The following is a 21,828-nucleotide window of genomic DNA, read 5'->3' on the forward strand; positions in this document are numbered from 1 at the left end:
CCGTGTCCGCTCAGTCTCGCGCATTCGCTTTTCTTCGACTGTTACAGCTGTACCGTACCGACCGCACAGAAGAGTAGGTACGGCGGTCATAGTTGGTTATTATTGTTATTATTTTTTTTTCCACCGAAATTTTCAATAATATTATATTTTTATTAACGCATTGACGAGAATCTCGTTTTTCGGGATTTTATTATTATTATTTTTTATTTTTTTCATTCGTTGAATAATAAATATTCAACCATTTCTGGCAAGAAATGGCTCATTTCCGAAAAACCAAAAAAGATCACAACAAAGCGTTCATCGTTCTAAGAAAGGTAAGTGCATTTTAATTTACTCGTGTGTAATACGATTTTTACGGGTGCAATTATTTTTTCCTATTTCTATTACTTTTTTAGGTGACTGTGTATATACTACAATATTTATTAAATATTATTATTAATTAACGTGTATTATAATTTGTATCGTTTATAAATTGTAATTTCTTCTATCGTCAGATAATAAAATCATAGTTTTGATTTCCATTTTTAAACTAGTATCAACCAAGCTGTGAATACCAAGTTTACAAAAGTTGTGTGCATTTTTCATGCGTAAACATATTATACTTAATAGATTTTATCATTTTTATTTTTTTTTAACAGACAAACAATATTATGTAATATTAATAATAGATATCAATATTTAATATATAATAATCTAAAAACATAATATATTGAGAAAATTATATTTTATTTTGATACTAATAATATTATCTAAATTTCTATTCAAAACAAATATATTGCTATCAATTATTTTGATATTTATATAATACAATTTACTAAAACTTATAGCTAAAAATTATGAATGTCTAGCATAGTATGTATTTGTGTAAATATCTTTGGTATAATAAATTAATAAATATTAGTGAAAAATAATAGAAAATTCATGAAAAAATACAAAAAATGCGTCTAGAAATGTAATTTTATAAAATAAATTAAAATACGCTTAAAATTAATATATATATTTTAAATGTACGTCAAAACTGGGTAGGTGCCTAAATTTAATTTATTACACTAATATTTTATTCTGAACCACATATTTATAATTTTCACATTGTTTTTTCGGTATGAATTATTAATCATTTCATTATCATTTAGGTTATAAACGTATAAATTATTATGATTGATTTATGTGTATATTATTTAAAGTTATATTATATGGATTTTTTATTTTTTGATGTCCCTTATAGGTTGAATTTTAAGAATACACAATCTGCTTTATATGTACAGAATATTAACCATAAAAAAAAAAATGTATATAAAAAACATATTTTTGTACAACATGTTTTTATACCTTTATGGAAATATGTTTTTTCCAAAACTTTAGGAAAATATAAAGATACATAATTATTTTTATAAATTTATACTTGTTATATAACAAATACCGATATTGTGTCATGTAAATAAGTAATATTTGTGGCGTTTCCCTGACAAATAAACCACGTTTTTACAAAATGTTAAAAATACAAAATTTGGTGTAATCATTCCACATCTTCGAAAAAAATCAATCAAACATTAGGGTTCATCAAAAATTAAACCTCAAAATATAATAAACTTATTTTTATTTTTTTTTTAAATCTGAGCTGTATAATCAAATATAAATTTAATGCAATATCTATAAATTATGATATACTATGATGACCTAGTCGCTGATGTATCTAAGATATTAATAAAAACAATTTTTTTTGACAAAAATACCACTGTAGGTATTTTTCTTAGTCCTTTCACATCAATACAAAAACTATTCTGCACAATCCTAAAATGTATTTAAATAATGTTACATTGTATAAACTAACGATATATACCTACACACTTAAGTATGTTACGAAATGACGTATAAATGAATTTCATGAATCTAAATGATTACATATTTTACTTTATTATTTTACATTCAAATAACAAATGTTTAAAGACAATTTTATAATAAATGTTAATACCTCTTGCATTCACTTTAATTGAATGTTTTTGTTATAGTATTTTTCTCTTATGTTCCATAGCTTTCGATAAAATTTAATGGTAGACTTAGACTAATAATAATTTATAAATACAAAACATATCTAAGAGTATGAAAAAAAAACTACCTACCAAACTACCAGAAAAGTGTATTTCCATCAATAAACTTAAATACTTTATTTCATAATCTATCTTAATACATTATTTTATATCATAAACCATTAAAATGTTAAAGTAATTATGTTTACTTGTCAACCAACTAGACATCCTAATTGTATGCATACTATCCTTGAAATATTTTAAAATTTAATACCTTGAAAACTTGGGCCATAAATTATTACAAATTTATAAGTAATAATAAACAATCATCTAAAATCTAGATCGATGATAAAATTTAAATATAATATCTATAATTCCAAAAATATTTTTTAGTGTAAAGAAATTTTAATTTTATAAAATATTGTTCATTACCAAATGCCAATTTCAACAAATTCTAATAAACGCTGTAGAATTTTGCATGTATTTTGGAAGTATTTTGTGCCTTATACTTATATGATAACTAATTATATTATATTGTAGACTGTAATTGTTGATACTTGTATGAATTTACCTTTAGACAAACTACAAAGTATAGAGTATGAAAAAATACACTTTCAACATTTTCATAGTAAATAATAGTAAAGCCGAACTATTTATTTGAGTTCAAAAATAAGAATTTATTTTTATTGAGAATATTTTTGTATGTATTTTACGGAAAGTATTTCTAAGGAGAATAAACGTTTATTCTTCGATATAATTTAAAAACGATTTTAGCGCCATTGGCAAATTGATATATATATAACAAAAAAAAACCAATTTTTACAAAATGGTATTTACCTTTAGGCTTTAATAACTTTTATCATTTTAAATAAAGTAATAAATGCGAATAATGATAAAATAATAAAAGATCAATGAAAAAGAGTATAATTATTTAAAACAAATTATTTTCAAGTTATTAAAAAATTTTAAAACTCTTTAACATTTATGATCATATTTTTTGATTCATTATCTTCAAGTCCATGTTAACATTTAATAATAATAATATATATTATAAACATTAGTAATTTTAATAAATTAAAAAAAAAAAAAATGTTTATGTTATCTCTTCGAATTAATTATTCTTTAAGACATTGAAAAATATGTGAAAATTGTATATGTTAATAATATAATGACATAATAAAAGCATATATTATATATATATATATATATATATATATATTATAAAAGCATTAAATATAATATTTTCCGCTGTGTACATTGTGCACATGGAAACATAATACGTTGGTGATGACTTTTATTTATAAAAAAAACTTATATTTATCGAATAGGTACTATATTTCTGGGACATTCTTTGGAATATATTTTTCTTTGGGTTGTTTATAAAACGTATTATAGCTAGCTATAAAATAGTTAAAATGCTGGGTTTTCAATTAATTAAAAATTAAAAAGCAACACAATTTTTTGCTTTTTAAATGCCAATAAAAAATTTACAGTTTATTTAAGATATAGAGTTCAAAAATTAACTCGACTTTATGTGCTACCTATATAATATCTGATATTTAATTTTGATCAAAATTAAAATTTTAGAAACTGTATTACGTAAATATATACATTAAAATGTATCATCAATAATGTAGAATAGCTCAATATAAAATTTAAAAAATAGGTTTCATATCAAAAATAACGAAATATTATTTTAAAACAATATTAGTTTCAAATATTTTTCATGAATGCAATACATGCGCATAATATCTAGTTTTTTCCTATATAAGCAGAGTCAGTTTTAGAATCAGCTATTCAATGTTTTTAAAAAAAATATACGACCGCTCTGAACAGAAGTTGAATATTTCTCTTCGTTAAATAAATACTGTAATATGTGTGTTATATTTAAATATTCAATGATAAATCATTATAAATGACGAAAAATGATTCTGAGCGAAAACAGTCTAATTTTTTTAATCAAGATTACCAAACGATTATATTTATAATAGTATTACAATCTTAACAGAAAATGTATTTATTTTTTAAATTATTATAAAAAGGATTTAAAAGTTTTTAATTTTTACTTCTTAAAAATACCAACTATGTTCAATTTTCTAAAAGAAATCTTTATTGAAGATAATAATAATAAAAATTCAGTGTTCACTCAGAATCTAAAAATACTTACAATTTAAATATAATTGCATGCAAATTTCTGGTTTATAAATTATATCGATACTCATACTTAATAATCTACTATAAAATATTCATGTCATATATTCGTATTCGTAATTCGTACATTATGCTTTTAATTGTGTAGAGTCATTTACCCGAAAAATGTCCATATATTATATTTTTCTCTTGATCGTCCATACAAATAGTAAATAACAATATTATCATGTTACATTTTATCATTTTCAGGCATACACTGTGTTAATTTCATTCATCGTCTGTAATACTACCTACTTATTTTTATTTTAAACATTTGTACTCTGTGATTTGCTTATTTATTTCCCCTTTGAACCATATAATATTTTCTATATTATTTATCTTTAATTTGTAAGTCTACTTCAACCATTTTACAGTGCTTTAAAATTATTTTTTTTCATTTTCAATAATAACAACACTTTAACATACAATTTAATCATGCTATAGTGTATCATTCTATTCTACGTACATCATACATCATACGATGTGTTCATAGTATGAGGTATAATATTTTGTAATATCGAGGGTTATATTACTATTCTAACAGATAGGTTTATTAAATTTATTAAATATAACATACTTAGTATTCTAGACAATAAATACGTTAATATAGTTACTTCTTACTTAACTACTGTACTCTAAATTCTAATACTATAATTTTTTGAGTGATTTCTTTTTGGTAATATAATATTTGGTCCCGTGTTTTATTTTACATCACTTCACGAATGAAAATTTGTTAAAATGTTAATGCAACATCAATAATAACATGTGTAAGTACAATTTCCTGAATATTAAATAATAATACATTCTAGCAGCGGGTATTACATAATATAAATATATTATATGTTCGTAAGTATAAAATGTAATAATTTTAGTGATGTTTAAGTATTATACTTTTAATTTATTATCGACAACAGGTACCTACATGAATACATAATCATTAATCAATATACGCTTTATAAATTGAGTACACAGAAAATACACAGTGTATAATATTATATTTATTTTCAAACTAAATAATGTTCGTTAAATTAACTATAGATATAAAGCTTAAATCTCACGTTCCTTCTTAGTTTAATTTTTAATAGGTATAACAAGTTGTCTGCGTCTTATTAGTTATATTTAAACTTTAAACGTAACTCATAAATGTATTATATTATGATAATATGAGGTATTTCTTTCGTATACTTCGTATTTCTTAGTAAATTGTCTGCATGTTTTAAAATCAAAGTACGTCAATGTTGTAAGCGTTTCCTTTCTGAGTCATTTTTAATTTTTATTGTTTTAACTCTTTTTTTAATTTAATTTTTCAAAGGTCTTCAGTTGTATTTAATAGTAAAAATATATATAAAAGACCTTAATTTTCTTTGTCCGAGTTTGAACTTATTGACTTTCTTACATCATCGATAATATCACGTTTTAATGAAAAAATCTATTTCAAAATTGGAATTTATTCTTTTGATCTCTAAATTTTAGAAGACAAATACGTACAATGTATATATTATTATTCAATAATAATAAAAATATTTTTCCTTGATGAATAGTCTAAAAAAACATAATTGAAATACTGAATTGCTTTATTTTCTAATTGCTTATTGGATAGTAACATACCGTGAATTATTATAAGAATAAATAACTTATAATATTTTAATTAGCATAGTTTTTTTATTTACAAAAGTATACCTGCTCAGTTCATTCCCTTGTGTACTCCATAAAAAAATTTGATATATCTAAAGAAAATATTTGATTTCTTTAGGAAGTATTTATATTTGCTACACATATCATTTTATGAATACATAATTTTTATAACGTTTCTGATAGATACATTAATTGATTTGATAACTTTTTTGACAAAATATATAGAAGTGATTAAATTTTATAATATCGTACACACGTAGTAATTCAAAATAAATAAAAATATAACTTTCCATTTGCAAGTCAAACGTCGATAATGTATTTTTTAAGAGAAAAAACTATATGAATTTCAATGAAATCATCAACGTTGCATCGAAGAAGTTTGAAAATCAATAAACTAAAAAATGGTATGTAGTATTGCTTACACGTTGATGGCATGTTTATGGTATAAATAGTGAAATTCTAAATAGTTGTATGTGTCAAAACTTACGAGTTAACGACTCAATGTGAATTGTTAGAAATAATAATTAATACTAATACTAATAAAGGGTGCATTGTAAAAAGTATTTGGTTGAGATTTACACAGAGTTTTATATAAACACGATTCACTAGCGTGCATAATACAATACATAAATACTGAAAGTGTATAAAGATGGGGAGTAGTAGACCGCCGTTTGAATTGTAAATTGGAATATTTTATTATTTATACGTATTGTGTCATTATTACCTAATTACTTATACTTTTACAATGGCACTAATCCTATGTATTTTCGGAATTAACAAATCATTAATAATTAATTAACTAAAAATTGTTTAGAATCTTTTTGTTAAATTTGTTCATGTCATAATATTTATATTTTATATTTTTCATGTACATTTAGAATTTCGACGTGTATTAATCGAATAGGTGCCACGCCCATGTAATATGTTATTTTATCTATCGTAAAAACATGAACAATAAATATAATATTTTGAAGTATATGTCCCGATTTGTTGTTATTGATGTATATATCCATTACCTATTTTTTTAATATCTAATAACTAATTGAAATATCAACAAATTGGAACTTCAAGTTGTACATAGTCATCGTGCGTAACTTGATACTTGCTCTCGTTCTATTAACTTTTTTATTATTAGTTGTTTTTACTTTTTAATTTTCTAATAGCAAATGTCACCGAATGCCACTGTATGTCGACACCCAAACAGGGATGAACTCAACCTATCTTTTAAGAGGGAGAGAGCGAAATCTTTGCTAGAATTCTTAGATCACATCCTAATCTATATAGAGTTACCAGATAAAAATTATATGAAATATTTCTACTCTAAAAAATCTCTATAATTATAGAAATAAATCTCTTGACAGTTTAAATTTAGTGTTATCTTCTAGTATTTTACCAATGAAATTATCTCAAAAATTAATATTTGGATTGGTGTGGCATCTACAACTGACTTATTAAAGTAATTTGTCTCTAGATATAGACAATTTTTTTTTTGTTAGAAAACATTTAAAAAGAAAAAGTTGTTTTCTGTTAAAAAAATCATTTTTTATTACTATTATTCTTTTTTTTTTTTTAATACAATACAATAAATAATATAATAAAAATAAAATCTATTGCTAAAAACTGATATTTGCCAAGTAGATAAATAATACTTATCATTTTCTTTTTTCTAAAAACGTTATAATTTTATACCATTATATTAGTATCATATTATTCTGTCGTACCATTCGTTCAAAAAGAGATTACACATAAGACGTGATTCATGTATAAATCATCTACATAAACCTGTGGTAATAATTTGATTTTTTTTTAATATTGACATTTTTTTCAATTAAAACCATACTTTTCTTTCTCTTTCACCAATTAATATAATATTGTTTTTTTATATTATCGTTAAAAATAACCAAGATAATATTCATGAATAAATATATTGTTAAGTGTAGACGATATGCGCCTAGGTATTATTTCACGTAGTAAATATTGCATTATCGAAAAATTACAAAAAAAGTAAGCAACTCATAGAGCAATAATTTTACTAAAAATTAACAGCAATTTGTTTTGTTTATCATACTAATTCTGGTATAGTCTGTATGAGTTATCTTAGTTTATCTTAGTTTGTTGAATACTTAAATATATATATCATATAAAACGGTATTATACTAATGTATATGCGATATCACTTTGGATTATTGATAAAAAGTAATTATATTATATGATAGGTAGTATAATTTTTATTTTTTTATATATTGTTTAATAATTAACAGTTAACAAAACATAGATTGTTAGAGATTTAAAGGGTAATAAATAATAATTGTCTTATTATTTAAACTAATGTACATCTGATACTAAACATTTATATATTATAATTTAATAAGTATATATGTCGTAGGCATATAGTCAAATCAGGCATTTTATTAAATGCCTAGGCATATAGTCAAAGAATTTAATGTTTATGTAATTTCACTATCCGCCTAGACATTTAGTCAAATGCCTAGTCATTTAATTAAATGACTAGACATTTAACTAAATGCCTATTTCATGCCAGGCAAATAATAAAAAATCATTTTGTATTATTTTAAAAATTTAAATATATTTTCTATCAGTTATTTATTGCTATTTTATATATAAAAAAAGCTGTGTATTATCATAAATATATTCAGGTAATAACTAATTAGATGTGATAAACTTAAATGATGGTACGAGTATATTGTATAGCATATATAGTCAGTATAGTCTATAGTACGAGTAGTGAGTACTAAATATTCTTATTAAATAAAAATAAAAGTTCCATTGGTTTTTACCTTGGAAAATTAACGTAGGTACTAGGCTGTATGAGAACCTTATCTATAGGTATTGAGTACTGTGGGACAAATTATAATCTTATCGATTATAACGATAAAAATATGACATTACGGAAAAAGATACAGAACATGCGATTGAATTGTACAATAATTTAGTTTAGTACGTCTATTACGTTTACGTAAATCGTATGTAGTGTGATCGTGATTGCATGTAATATTGTAACATAGGTATACCTATTGACATTTTTTGTATATTTAAAATTTTGATTGTTTTTATTTGTATTTTAAAATATAATATAATGTCACACAGTGTATTGTTTTATGAAAAATTAAAATCAATTTACGACAACCAAGATAAAAAAAAGCCATGGAGTCAGGAAGACTACGACAAAGCACTAAATGAAATCAATGATGCGAAATTGAATCCAGATAAAACTAAAACTCAAAACCAATATTATTTATGTCGTAAATATGATCTGATTGAAATAGGAAATGTTAAACATATTATTTTAAAACCAAAAACCGAAAATATTATTTATGTTGTACCATATGAAAACTATTTTGAAAAAATCGAAGAAAGTCATAAAGCGACTGGTCATGGTGGAAGGGATAAAGTTGAGCAGAGTTTAAAAAATAAATACAATATTCCTCGAATAGCAATCCAAATATTTATAAATTTGTGTACAACTTGTAACAAAAAAAAATCAAAACCTTGTAAAGGCGTCGTTATAAAACCAATATTATTGGCAGATTTTAATTCAAGAGGGCAAATTGATCTTATTGATTTCCAATCAACACCCGATGGAAATTTTAAATGGGTTATGAACTATCAGGATCACGCAACCAAATATTTATATCTTCGACCACTTACTTCAAAACGAGCCACCGAAGTTGCACACGAACTTTTAAAAATTTTTTTGGAACAAGGAGCACCTCAAATACTTCAGTCTGATAATGGGCGAGAATTTACAGCGAAAATAATTGAAGAATTAGCAGAATTGTGGCCTGAATGTAAAATAGTACATGGGCGGCCGCGGCATCCTCAGAGTCAGGGATCTGTAGAAAGATCAAATCAAGATGTTGAAAACATGTTACGAGCTTGGGTCGTAGACAATAAAAGTACCAAGTGGTCAATCGGAGTTTATTTTGTACAATGGCAAAAAAACATTTCACATCATCGAATTTTAGGTCGTTCGCCATATCGAGCCTTGTTTGGCACTGAACCGAAGGTAGGTCTTAGTTCTACAAACTTACCTGCCGAAATTATTCAAAAATTATCAAATGAAGAAGATTTTGAAAATATTTTACAAGACAATTCGGAACATAATTTTGACAATATACCTTCAAAGAAAAAAAAATATTGTGACAAAAATAATATCTGCAGTGTTTGTGAAAAATCAGGTAGTGAACTCCAATGTACTATATGTAAAAGAAATATTCATTCTGATAATTGCAGCTATTCTATAAATAATAGTAACGATATTGAAAATATTTGTCTGCTATGTAATAATGAAAAACAGATAAAAGTTAACCGCATTGAATCTTACAAACGACAAACTATAGCAGCTAAAAAAATGGCAGAAAATAGTGAAAAACTATTTAAAGAACTAGAGGTTGGTGATAAAATAGTATTAAGTGTTCCAAAAGTAGACCGAGGACCTCTCGATAGTCAAAATATAAATGGGTTAGTGATAGACATTCGGAACGGCGTTTACCAAATTGGCACAGAAGTTGGTATAATAAAAAATTGGTGTTCGAGAGAAGAACTTCAACTAGTGTCAAATAATGGTTTAGAAGACAGCAAAATACAAAAAGACAAATTCGTGTCCATACGTGAAGCAGTAGCAAACTTATCAATTTTCAACGGTCAAGGTTTTGTTAAATGTCAATGCCAATCAGGAAAGCGGCAATGTCAAACCAATAGGTGCTTGTGTTTTAAGAAAAATCTTAAATGTTCCAGCAAATGCCACCAAATTACAACATGTGACAACAAGTAATAGGTAACAAAAACTTGTAATTATAATATAACTTTTTTATTTATTTTTTATTATTTCATTTTTAAAACAATAGTTATAGTTGACACAATGACACAAAATTAAACATGTTATTTCATATACGAGTTATCTATACGTGTTTTTCATATTAATAAATAATACACAGCTTTTTTTATATATAAAATAGCAATAAATAACTGATAGAAAATATATTTAAATTTTTAAAATAATACAAAATGATTTTTTATTATTTGCCTGGCATGAAATAGGCATTTAGTTAAATGTCTAGTCATTTAATTAAATGACTAGGCATTTGACTAAATGTCTAGGCGGATAGTGAAATTGCATAAACATTAAATTCTTTGACTATATGCCTAGGCATTTAATAAAATGCCTGATTTGACTATATGCCTACGACATATACATATGTACCACAGCATTATTTTTTACTTTTGAAAATGAACTTTATTACTCTCACTTATTGTCTATTTCGACTAAGTTAGGTGATTTGTAAGTTACTTCATTACATCTTACTCTTATATATATTCTGATTCCAAGTACCTATCCTTACAATGATTATTACAATGCTGTTGGTATTGTACCCGTACACGACGTGCATTATGTTTTTCGTTAAACAAAATTATGTTTCTGACAACGTATATAGTAATAATATAATCTAATAATGTTATATATATTTAAAAACCTCTAGCTCGAATAATTGTACAATGTTTTATGTTATTATTATTATTATTTCATTTAATAGTATTTTGACAACTATGAAAAATTAAAACGATTTTTTAATTATGCATTGCACTTCTCATCTCTATGTACTATAATTTAATAAATAGACATGCTAAAAAATATTTATCAGTAGGTACCTAGCGAATAATTCTTCACCATCGTTACTGTAGTAATTGTTGTAAATTAATGTTTTTAAATAATTTATTATGTTATGTAAATCGGTACAGAACGATACAGACATATAATATATATATATATATATATATATATATATATATATTGGAATTAGCAGTCGGTCTAATATTGGGTATCAATAATTGGTATAATTTTCCATAAGTTAAGTTCATTTTTCAAAATACTCTTTTTGAAATCAAAATATTTTCAGTATTATACACAGAGCTTAAAGTGGGAAAAAATTCTAGGGCTACTAATGTCTCTATGACTCCATATAGTTTTAAGTGTCTATTACATATATCATATGTACCTAATGTATAAACAATGATTGTGTAACATAATTACCCCACTTTCGACTCTAAATAATATTAAATTTCTTAATTTATTTCATGAAAAATGTAAATCACAAATATTACTTTTTTAAGAATAATTAATACTTCACACAAATTTAATATATTGAAATAAAATATTTTGTTTGATAATATTAAATTGTAAGTAGTGGTTGCCTTTTAAGGAAATTAAAGAAATCAGCCAGACAAAAATATTTTTATCAGATAAAATTTTGATAAACTATGCATAATAATAATACTATAATAATGCATTATTTTAGTTTAGTGCTTTAAATTATCAAAAAAAATTCAAATTCTACGTATGGTGGGGTAAGCATGCTTAAAAATTCACACATTCACACTTTACCTTTTTTATATATGTATAATGTATAATATATATATATATATATGAATACATAAAGCTCAATTTTACAAAATATTATGTTATCGGATACTCGAATACCTACCTATTAATCACAGTATAGCCATTTACAATAGTCATTAACTAATTAAATCAATTATTTTTACACATATATTAAATAGCCCATAATTTATATTAAATACACTTGATAAAAGTAAAGTATAACAATTAATAAAAAACAAAAACAAAACTAAAATTTATTCTCGACAAAATTCTTAGTTAGATATATATTGACTAATGTTTGGTTATAATTGGAATGTTCCACCATACTTCACGAATAATTTGTTAAAGGGTACACTTTTCAACCTTTATTAGAGGGAGGTGGACTGAGTACCCTCGCCCCCCCCTTTAACCTCTGATTATACATCGAAAACAATAATTCACTAATAGGTTATAAAATAATTACTCATAAGTAATAAATAATGTATAATAAGCTAGGTAAACATTACAATGACATAGGTGTCAATAAAATGTATGTATGATAAACAATAAAGTTAATTATAGTTATCATTGTTTCATTCAAAAATGTTTAATCGATGACAACAATGACGATTATGACAGACCATTTGTAAAAGTGGTATTTATAGACAAATCTGTAGCCCTGTAGAAAATTTTAAAAATATTTATTGTTCGAAATTGTAAATCAATTTTTTTTACTGAGATGACAGACTACCGTTTATCTATGATCTTAGATCTATATAATATTATTATGATAATCGAAAATAGTGAGTACCTACTTAAATTCTGTAATTAAACTACAGACCTACAGTAGTTTATATCAATAAGTAAACTAATAATTACGAACAACCTATGTTTATTTGATTATATTGATAATTATTAATAGAATTTTCAAAAACTTCAGCACTATCTATCGATTAATGCGTATTCAATATGCTTAGATCTTTAGTATGAGTAAAATGTTTAAACACTTTAAACTATTTAAAATTATCTAAACAAAATCTCACAGTTAAGGATAAAAACAATTACAATAACTAAAACCAAAGGAAGTCATTCTGTTGTATGCTCGAAATAAGCAGATATTGACTAGTAAGTGTACTTCATCATTGAGTAAGTCACTATTAAGTATGTGTTAAATTATTGTATACGAAAAACGATTGTAAGCTGAGATGATTCGTTAGTCTATAAAATTAATATTAAATATTTTTACTAAACGTTCATATTTATGATTAAAACAATAAGTTAAATAAGTTTTTGCTATAATCATCGCATTTATTATAACAATATATAAATTTATATTGGAATATTGAAAATCGCCATATATAGCTTAAATTTAGTGTAAATGATTTTTCAAATTTCATTAAATATATAAATTGTAATAGTGGAATGTTTAGAATTCTACGAATAGTATTTTATAATAAAATAACAAAACTAAAATCGTTATTTTGCGCGTTAACAATTAATTTCGTTAAAATTTAAACTTCAGACACTCATAAAAAATATTAGTGGAATTACCCTCTTCTTTTTTATTATTTTAATATTAACGACCTATGAATAGTCTTGTATTAAATTTTCAAGCTTTTTTACCGTGCATCCATTTTTTATCAGCATTTATAAAAAAAATCAATTATTTCAAATGTATGGATAAATAACTTAAAAAGAGTTATTATGTTTTAAAAATTATTTATAAAAATACAAAATGAGTGTTTGTAATTCAAATGTCTTGTAAAAATTAAAAATATATACGGGATTTTGTTTTTGAATTACACCAAGAAGTATCATCTTCTCATTGCAAACCAATCCAAATTTTATCCTTAAAAATATATCCACAGGATAGCAGTCTACTTTTGCTTTCTATTGATACTAATTTCAAGGATGTAGGGTGGATAGTTTTTTTTTTACGAATTTTTCTAAGTCATTAGTATAAAAATCATGTTTATCAGAAATTTAACTTTTATTCAGTTAATGAATTAAGAGCTATGTAAGCCTAATATTTTATTTTTTATTGATTGTGCTTTGTCAGAAGCGGTACGAATTTTTTTTATTCTAGCTTTTTCAACTTATAATTACACTGTATTTAATAAATAGATACTACAATTATGTTAGTTAAATATATCATTGGCTTCTACAATTATTTGTTTAGTGAGACCCATTATCTTATTAAAACATTAAATAAAAAAAAAAACAAACTAATAAAGGCTTGAAGAAAGAGGTAGCTACATGTAATAATTATCACTCGTCTTATATGAATACTGTACCTAAATTTTATGTCTAAGCTGTATTATAATTATATGTTCAGTGTTCACGTATTAATGTATAATAGTTTAAAAATAATAAATAAATAACGGCCTGCAAGTTTCCGCGCATAAATAATGGTTACTCTCAATATAAATCTTTATCACTGGATAAAAAAGACGATTCGCATTGTAATATCCCGTATTTGTGACAATGAACCACAAGACGTGTGCGTTTCTTATGTACGGCCAGAGACAAGGAATGTCTAAATAAGGGTCTTTGTTATAACAGTATTATTGATCATTTTTATATAAATATAATGTTATGAATTCGTAACATAATTTTAAAGAAAATTCAGTTGCTTCACAAAAATTAAACACAAGATAAAATGCTTAAAATTAATTATCAACAAAAACAAAATTTTTTATCATCTTAATCATGCTTATTAAAATTAATTATGTAATACTTTGTTTTAGTTTTTAAACATTACATCCATTGTCAGAATATGCGACTTTATATGTATTATTATACATATAGTTCCAATAGCTATTTTATTATTTTTTAGTATATTTAAATCAAAGAACTTTTATTATGTTTAATTCTATTTCTATGTATTTTAACTATGTAAACTATATAATATAGCAATCTAGACTGTCTGTAATCAAATTCCTAATAATAAATATCACATAACTAATGCTGCACTATTTCTGAAAATATAATTATTAATGAATATTCAACACCAAAAAATGTAATTATATCTAAGAATACTAAATTTTAAATTTACATTAAATATGTATGTTTTTTAAAATTATTGAATTATGTATTATAAGTATTATACCTAGTGTTATATACAAATTTGTTTTAAACACAGTGTTTGGTATACATACAAATAATATGATTTATTATTTTATACCTTTGGTTGATGAACAACAGTATTGTAAAACATTTAAAAACATTCATAGTTTTAATCCTTGAATTTGTTTGTGACGGGTTATTGTTATTCAATTTCGAATTTTGTGACTGTAAATGGGTATATAAATCAAAACAAACCTATACTACTTTTTGAGAGGAGCCTTTAATATTTTATCTTCGTAGTTTATAAACAATAATAATAAAATAAAAAAAATAACTTGACAATAATATAGTATTAGAACCCACACAGAAAATACAATATATTAAACAGCATTGGCGTGGTAATGGATTTTATAAGGGGCTATGGCCCAAAGTTTTTGTGGTGGTCATCGATCCCAAACATCAACGTGTGAAAAAAATCATGAATAAAACTATAGTAGTGTAACAAGATTAAATTATACATTTTCTCATATTTTGGTTCTAATAGGCTGTGTTAGTAGAATAACATTTGGGTAGTGGGTTTTGAATAAATTAAACTATTGTTGGTTCCGACAAGAGATAGTTTACCGTACCACTAAACCAAGATCATAATTTAACTAAATTAAACTAAAATTAATCTAGAATTTGAAAGTTTAAAAGTTAAAACTGTTAAAGGCTTTACTATTATGAACAACTTTCTTCTTGCTAAAAGAAAATATTATTTCATGTTAAATAATTTAAAATAAAACACATAAGATACTTTAGGTACTTACCTAATAGAAGAAAAATGTTTAGAAAATATTTAATATGATGTATTATAACAACAGTATAAATATGTACAAATTAAAAAAAAACCTATGCACTTTTTTTCCTAAAATTTATTTTAAATTTCTGTTTTTAATCTCGTCATTGTGCATAACTGTCATTATATGGTTTGATGATTTCTATATTAATATAAAACGAGAACATTTTAAAATATATGCACCTCCTATAACTAACACCAAGCCTTACAGTAAAAATACTGTAGTAGCCAACTACAGCGCTTATAATATACATAGTATACAACACATTGGTGTAAACGTATATAATATGTGACATCACAGCCGCATTAAAACTCTATATAATTGATGAAGAATTTAAGAATGTATAATCTTATACACTGTAGCCGGCTTCTCGAATAAATATTTTATTAAGCACATACCTATATGTATATAAATATAGTATATTAATACCTAATCCTATTACGGAGGGGCTTCTAAACTTTATAAACACAGAGAATAAATAATATACTTTAACACCGACGGATCATTACTATATAATACCGTACATTAAATATATATACTATACATATATATTATATACTGTGTACATTGTTTGAGTCTCGTCATATTTATATTACACCTTTATATTATAGTACTATAATATAATCGTTTCTACTATAATCCATTATTCAACAATTCGACATGACTGTAATAATTAATAATAATTTATGCATTTATATAGGTATCGATATATTATTATACTATCTCCGACTACATTTTTTAGTTATTTAACATATGAGTTATTTTTACAACTTTACCGTTTCAACTATCAATGACATTTTTCTGTTACCAAATAGTTTATTTGTGGTTATAAAAAAAAATATTTAAACTCAGTTTTTTATAGACATTTTAAGTTAAAATTTAGAAGAAATTATATATTTAAATGAAGAATAATAATTTTAGTTAATTATGTTATGATTTGAAAATATTATTTGTGCAGAATACTTTTAACTTTTTATGGACATAATTCAATTTATTCACACAATGACATTTTAAAATGCAATGTTTTTGTTAAAAATTAACTCAAACTTCCGTACTACTTAGTAAAATAAATCACTTTAATGACAATATAAACATAATACAATTTTTTGATATTTTGCAAACGATAATAATATATATTTTATTCACAAATATGTAATAGGTATATTTTTTAAAAAATTTTAATTTTAATTTCATTAAAATAAAGCTAACATCTGCAATGATATTAAATTATACTATAAGTTTAATAATACAAATTTAAATTTCATGTTTTTAAGTATATTTTATTTCTAATTATAATATAAATAAAATCATTATTTTAAAAATATATATCATCAAGTATATCACATATTGTTTTATATTTAAGAAAAATAAATAATATCTAGTGGACAGTGACTTTCAAAAATTATCAAATGTATCTTGTATCTAAATACCTAGAATATCTAATATCCATAATATCCTTTACCTAATACACACATTATTATTATACTCAATATTTTATAATATTTAACAAACCTTGGGTAATATACTTGCAAAATCTAAAATGTAAAATTTTTTTTCTATTAAATAGATTAATAATTTATCTTACGAACTATTTAATAGATATCATATACTAAATAGTAAATACAGCCTCTGAATACAAGATACAAGATATGCTTGTAAGGCGTGTTGTATAGGCAAAAAAAAGATTTTATACGTGCTGATCGTGGTAGTGGGGACAGATCTCATTCTCGCACTCACGCGTAAACTTAATGAAAATATGTTACATTCTTTTGTACTAAAATACTAAATGAATCGATTTTCATTTCATTGTACCGATTAATCCAATGATACTATTTTGATATTGAAAATATAAATTAGCCTAATAAATTAAGTAATTTACTAACGGTTAAACATATACGTCATAATTTTTACATTCTTATAGTAAAATTTTGATTAGTTTATGTCCCAGTTTATCAAAAAATCGTAAGTAGAATCTAAAGAAAACACGACGAGAATCCAAGCCTTTTTTTCAAAATCTATATTATCAATTTGTATGATTGATCTGTAGTTTGTTAGAATAAGAATAATTAAGTCTTTTATCTATTATAGTCATTTCTAGCCAGTATGGTAAAGCAGCTGCACAAATACATAATAATATTATAATAAATTGTACTGCAGCGCGTGATAAGTATAAATCGAATAGAAAATAGAAATACCTACATGTGGCACTCATCTATTGTATATTACGTCCGAGACGATCTATAGTTATCTATTGCGGAGAAGGCCGCATAGCGTTATTTATATATAAATGCGCTCACAGAATGTTATATTCCAGTGACGTTCAGATACAGAAAATTGCAAAGGTACAGATTTGATGGTTAATGAAGTAAGATGATGTGAGATTCATCAATGGGTTTATGGATACTTAATATATCCATAGGATATTAAATGATTCATATTATACGTAAAATCTGTGGTTATCAAACTTAATAGTCATAAATGCGTGTTGCGTGATTTAAGTCACTATATTAAGACTATAAATTATAGATTATGAACTCGTAAATATTCAAACTAAATGTCTAAACTAACAAGGTCTCCTTTTACATTGGTGGAGAGGGATAAAATACAATAAATATTTCTACCTATTGCATCTAAAAGTAAAGTTTGGAGGATCGGAGGGATACCTCCTACGGCTTGAATAATTTATTAATAATAAAAAATCTTTAAAAGTAAACATTAGTGCTTGATGTTATGAAGAATTGTAAATTTAGTAGTCACTTATAGATACATCTTAGTTAGTACTATCTAGATCAAATAAGCAAAAGTTTTTTTTTTTTTTTTTATTGAACTTAAACCCGGCAACTAGGGCCATTAGCTGTTTGTAGGGGTTATGATTATAGTAAGGGGTAAGGTTGGTACGGTAGGTTGTATTTTTACGATTGTTACGGTTGATAGCAAACACGTGTATGTGTGGCAAGGTTTTTAACCACTATGATCCCGAGTGGTCACCCATCCGGGAACTAGTAGCTATGGCCGTTACTTACTCTCAGTCGCATTCCGCGACTGGTAGCAGACAACGCGCCACACCAAGCCACAAGCAAAAGTTTAAATATACCCAAAACTATATAAATATTTTAACGACAAAATAGTAATTGCATAAAACCCACACAGCAAAATAATACTCAAAAAATAAAAAACTGTTGTGATATTCAATAAATGAGCTTTATTAAAGTTTAAAACAATATGGATCCAATGGTCCCACTTAAAATATACCCAATATATATTTATATTTTTCTTGCACAAATAATAAAGTTAAGCAAATAAAATAAAATTTGAATATTTGCAATATAATAAAAATCCTGTAGTTTTGTAATTTAATTCATTTATTTTGTAGTTCATCTTATATTTGATTTTTTTTGATTAGGTCTGAATTTTTCTTTAATTGTTGTATAATATAGGCTTTCGTCTGTTTTGTCTACTCTTTAATTCCACTTCCACTAGTATCCATCCGAACGTTGATTGTTATATAATATATTATATATATATATATGTTATATCATGGGGAGGGTAAACGTTCGACCGCGTTTTCGGTTATATAATAATAATAATAATGTTAGGTACACGCGATGTTTGTACACACAATAATAATAATAATAATTATAATTATAAAAAAACACGTCGACGGTGCACGATACTATATGAGCATACAGCGCGGCGGCGGCGGCGGTGACTAATGAGCGGAAAAGGCGGGCGGGAAAACGTTTTACACCGATTGGTGGGCGAGGATGGCGGGGTCGGGCGAGCGAACACGGTCTCGCTCGGCCCGTCGGGTCCGCTCGCGAGTCAACGACGGCCGAAACGAAAAGCTCCCCGGTGGCGGCGGCGGCGGCCGACGAAAGCTTTGCCCGGCAGATGGCGTCGCACCGCTCGCCCGGGACGGCGACGGCGGACGGTCCGCTCCAACGGCGCGCACCGACGGCAACGGCGGCGCGACGAAGACCCGCGCACCGCACCCGACTATTTCTGTTTTATTGATTTAATAGAGTTTCATTAATGTATTTTTCAACGGGCCCGCTCGCACGCGCACACTCACGCCTTACACCTCTCACCTCTCCTCACACTCCTGCTCCGTTCGTTTGCGTTCGCCGATTCCACACGCTTTTTCGGCACCCCGCGGGACCCGTCACGAGCGTGCCGGGCCGTCCGCCGACCGCCGCCACCGACGACGCCACCGTCGCCCGACAACGACGACGACGACGACGACGCCGCCGCCACCGCCGCCGCGCGCAATTCATTCGCATATGACTGGACCGACGTGATACCGTGTGTATACGATAATAATATTGCGTACGTCGTCGTATCGTATATACATATGTATGCATAGGTGTATGTGTGTATATATACATGTATATGCGCGTATGTAATTATTGTTATTTTTATAATATAATATAAATTATTCTTCCGTTAATAACAAATATAAATATATATATATATATATATATACATAACATCCGTGTACATTCAAAGCGCTCACAAGAATATCACCGCTGGATGTATTGTTATTGTTATTGAGACAACCGGTATCACGTAGGTAGTACGTTATCGTCATCGGTTTTAAACAGATAATAATAGTAATATCAAATCGAATCGTAATCGTCCAACATCAATCAATATCAATATTATATTATATTATTGCTATAAGATCACGACGCGTCTGCAATAAATCGCTCATACTACGTCTGATCGACACACAGAGTTCCGGGTGCATTATTACGGTACGCTATCAAAACTGCTGAACGGCAACAACGGACCACTACAGTAGTACACGAAGTCAAGCCGACCAGTGCTTCTTATAAAAATAATATCATCGTTATTATTATTATTGAAAAAAATCATTTAACTGTGATATAAACGTGAGTTTTTCGTCTGCGCCAATCTGTTGTCAACGCCACCGCCCCGTCCGCGTCCGTTTCCGGCTTCGAAAAATCTCTTTGCCGACCGGCTGCTTAACAACGCTCAGCCGCATTGGCGTATGCTCGCACTATAGAAACGGGTACGTCAAGGAAATTTCCCGATCGCCGCAGCGAGGTAAGTGTCCCGTGTATCAGTAAATAGTTGAACTTTTACGTATATTGGTAGGTACCCAGGTACCATAAGAATACATTTATTGATCAACAGTTATCAACATTTTGTCAAACCCGAGTTGTAGGTAAACGCATATTGAACGCGGCACGGAGAGTTGTCTGATATATATTTTAAGGTGTTAAAATTTCACTGACGCCGTGTCGCGTACGACATTTTTGATGGGTTTGCCTAAATTATGTTTGATATTGATCACGATTATTGTTTTACACTATAGGTATTAGTAAACGTTTTTACCGCACGTCAATCGAGTTGGAATATTTTAACGTCGCGGTAATCCGCGGTATCAGTTGGTCGATAACTTGAATTGACCATCAAGGGAGTATCGTGTTCCACACAATGATTGAGAACGCCTTTACTCTGTTTTGCGAAAAATATATTATTACTCATCGTGGCACGCCCTGCTACAATAATGGTATTAATATACCTACTACCTACCCACCAAAAATAAGCATTACAATATTTTACGTTTGGATTTGTGTTAGATCGTACTGTGATATACACTCGGTATATATGTAATTATATACCGCGACGGCCAGCGATTGCGGTCGTCTTTACACGCTCGCTAGCT

At 26.4% G+C, this 21,828-nt stretch overlaps 1 protein-coding gene across 1 annotated transcript in view; it reads left to right on the top strand.

The window, feature by feature from the left end:
* The first annotated feature begins 254 nt into the window (after window positions 1-254).
* LOC112603941 (voltage-dependent L-type calcium channel subunit beta-1-like) overlaps window positions 255-21,828 on the top strand; it is a 52,588-nt gene continuing 31,014 nt past the window's right edge. Inside the window, exon 1 of the mRNA XM_025352767.1 lies at window positions 255-314. Coding sequence (XP_025208552.1) covers window positions 255-314 — 60 coding nt within the window. The remainder of the gene's footprint in view (window positions 315-21,828) is intronic.

The sequence above is a fragment of the Melanaphis sacchari genome, unplaced genomic scaffold (genome assembly GCF_002803265.2).
Source record: "Melanaphis sacchari strain LSU unplaced genomic scaffold, SCAv2.0 Contig116_pilon_pilon, whole genome shotgun sequence".
Taxonomy (NCBI): Eukaryota; Metazoa; Arthropoda; class Insecta; order Hemiptera; family Aphididae; genus Melanaphis; species Melanaphis sacchari.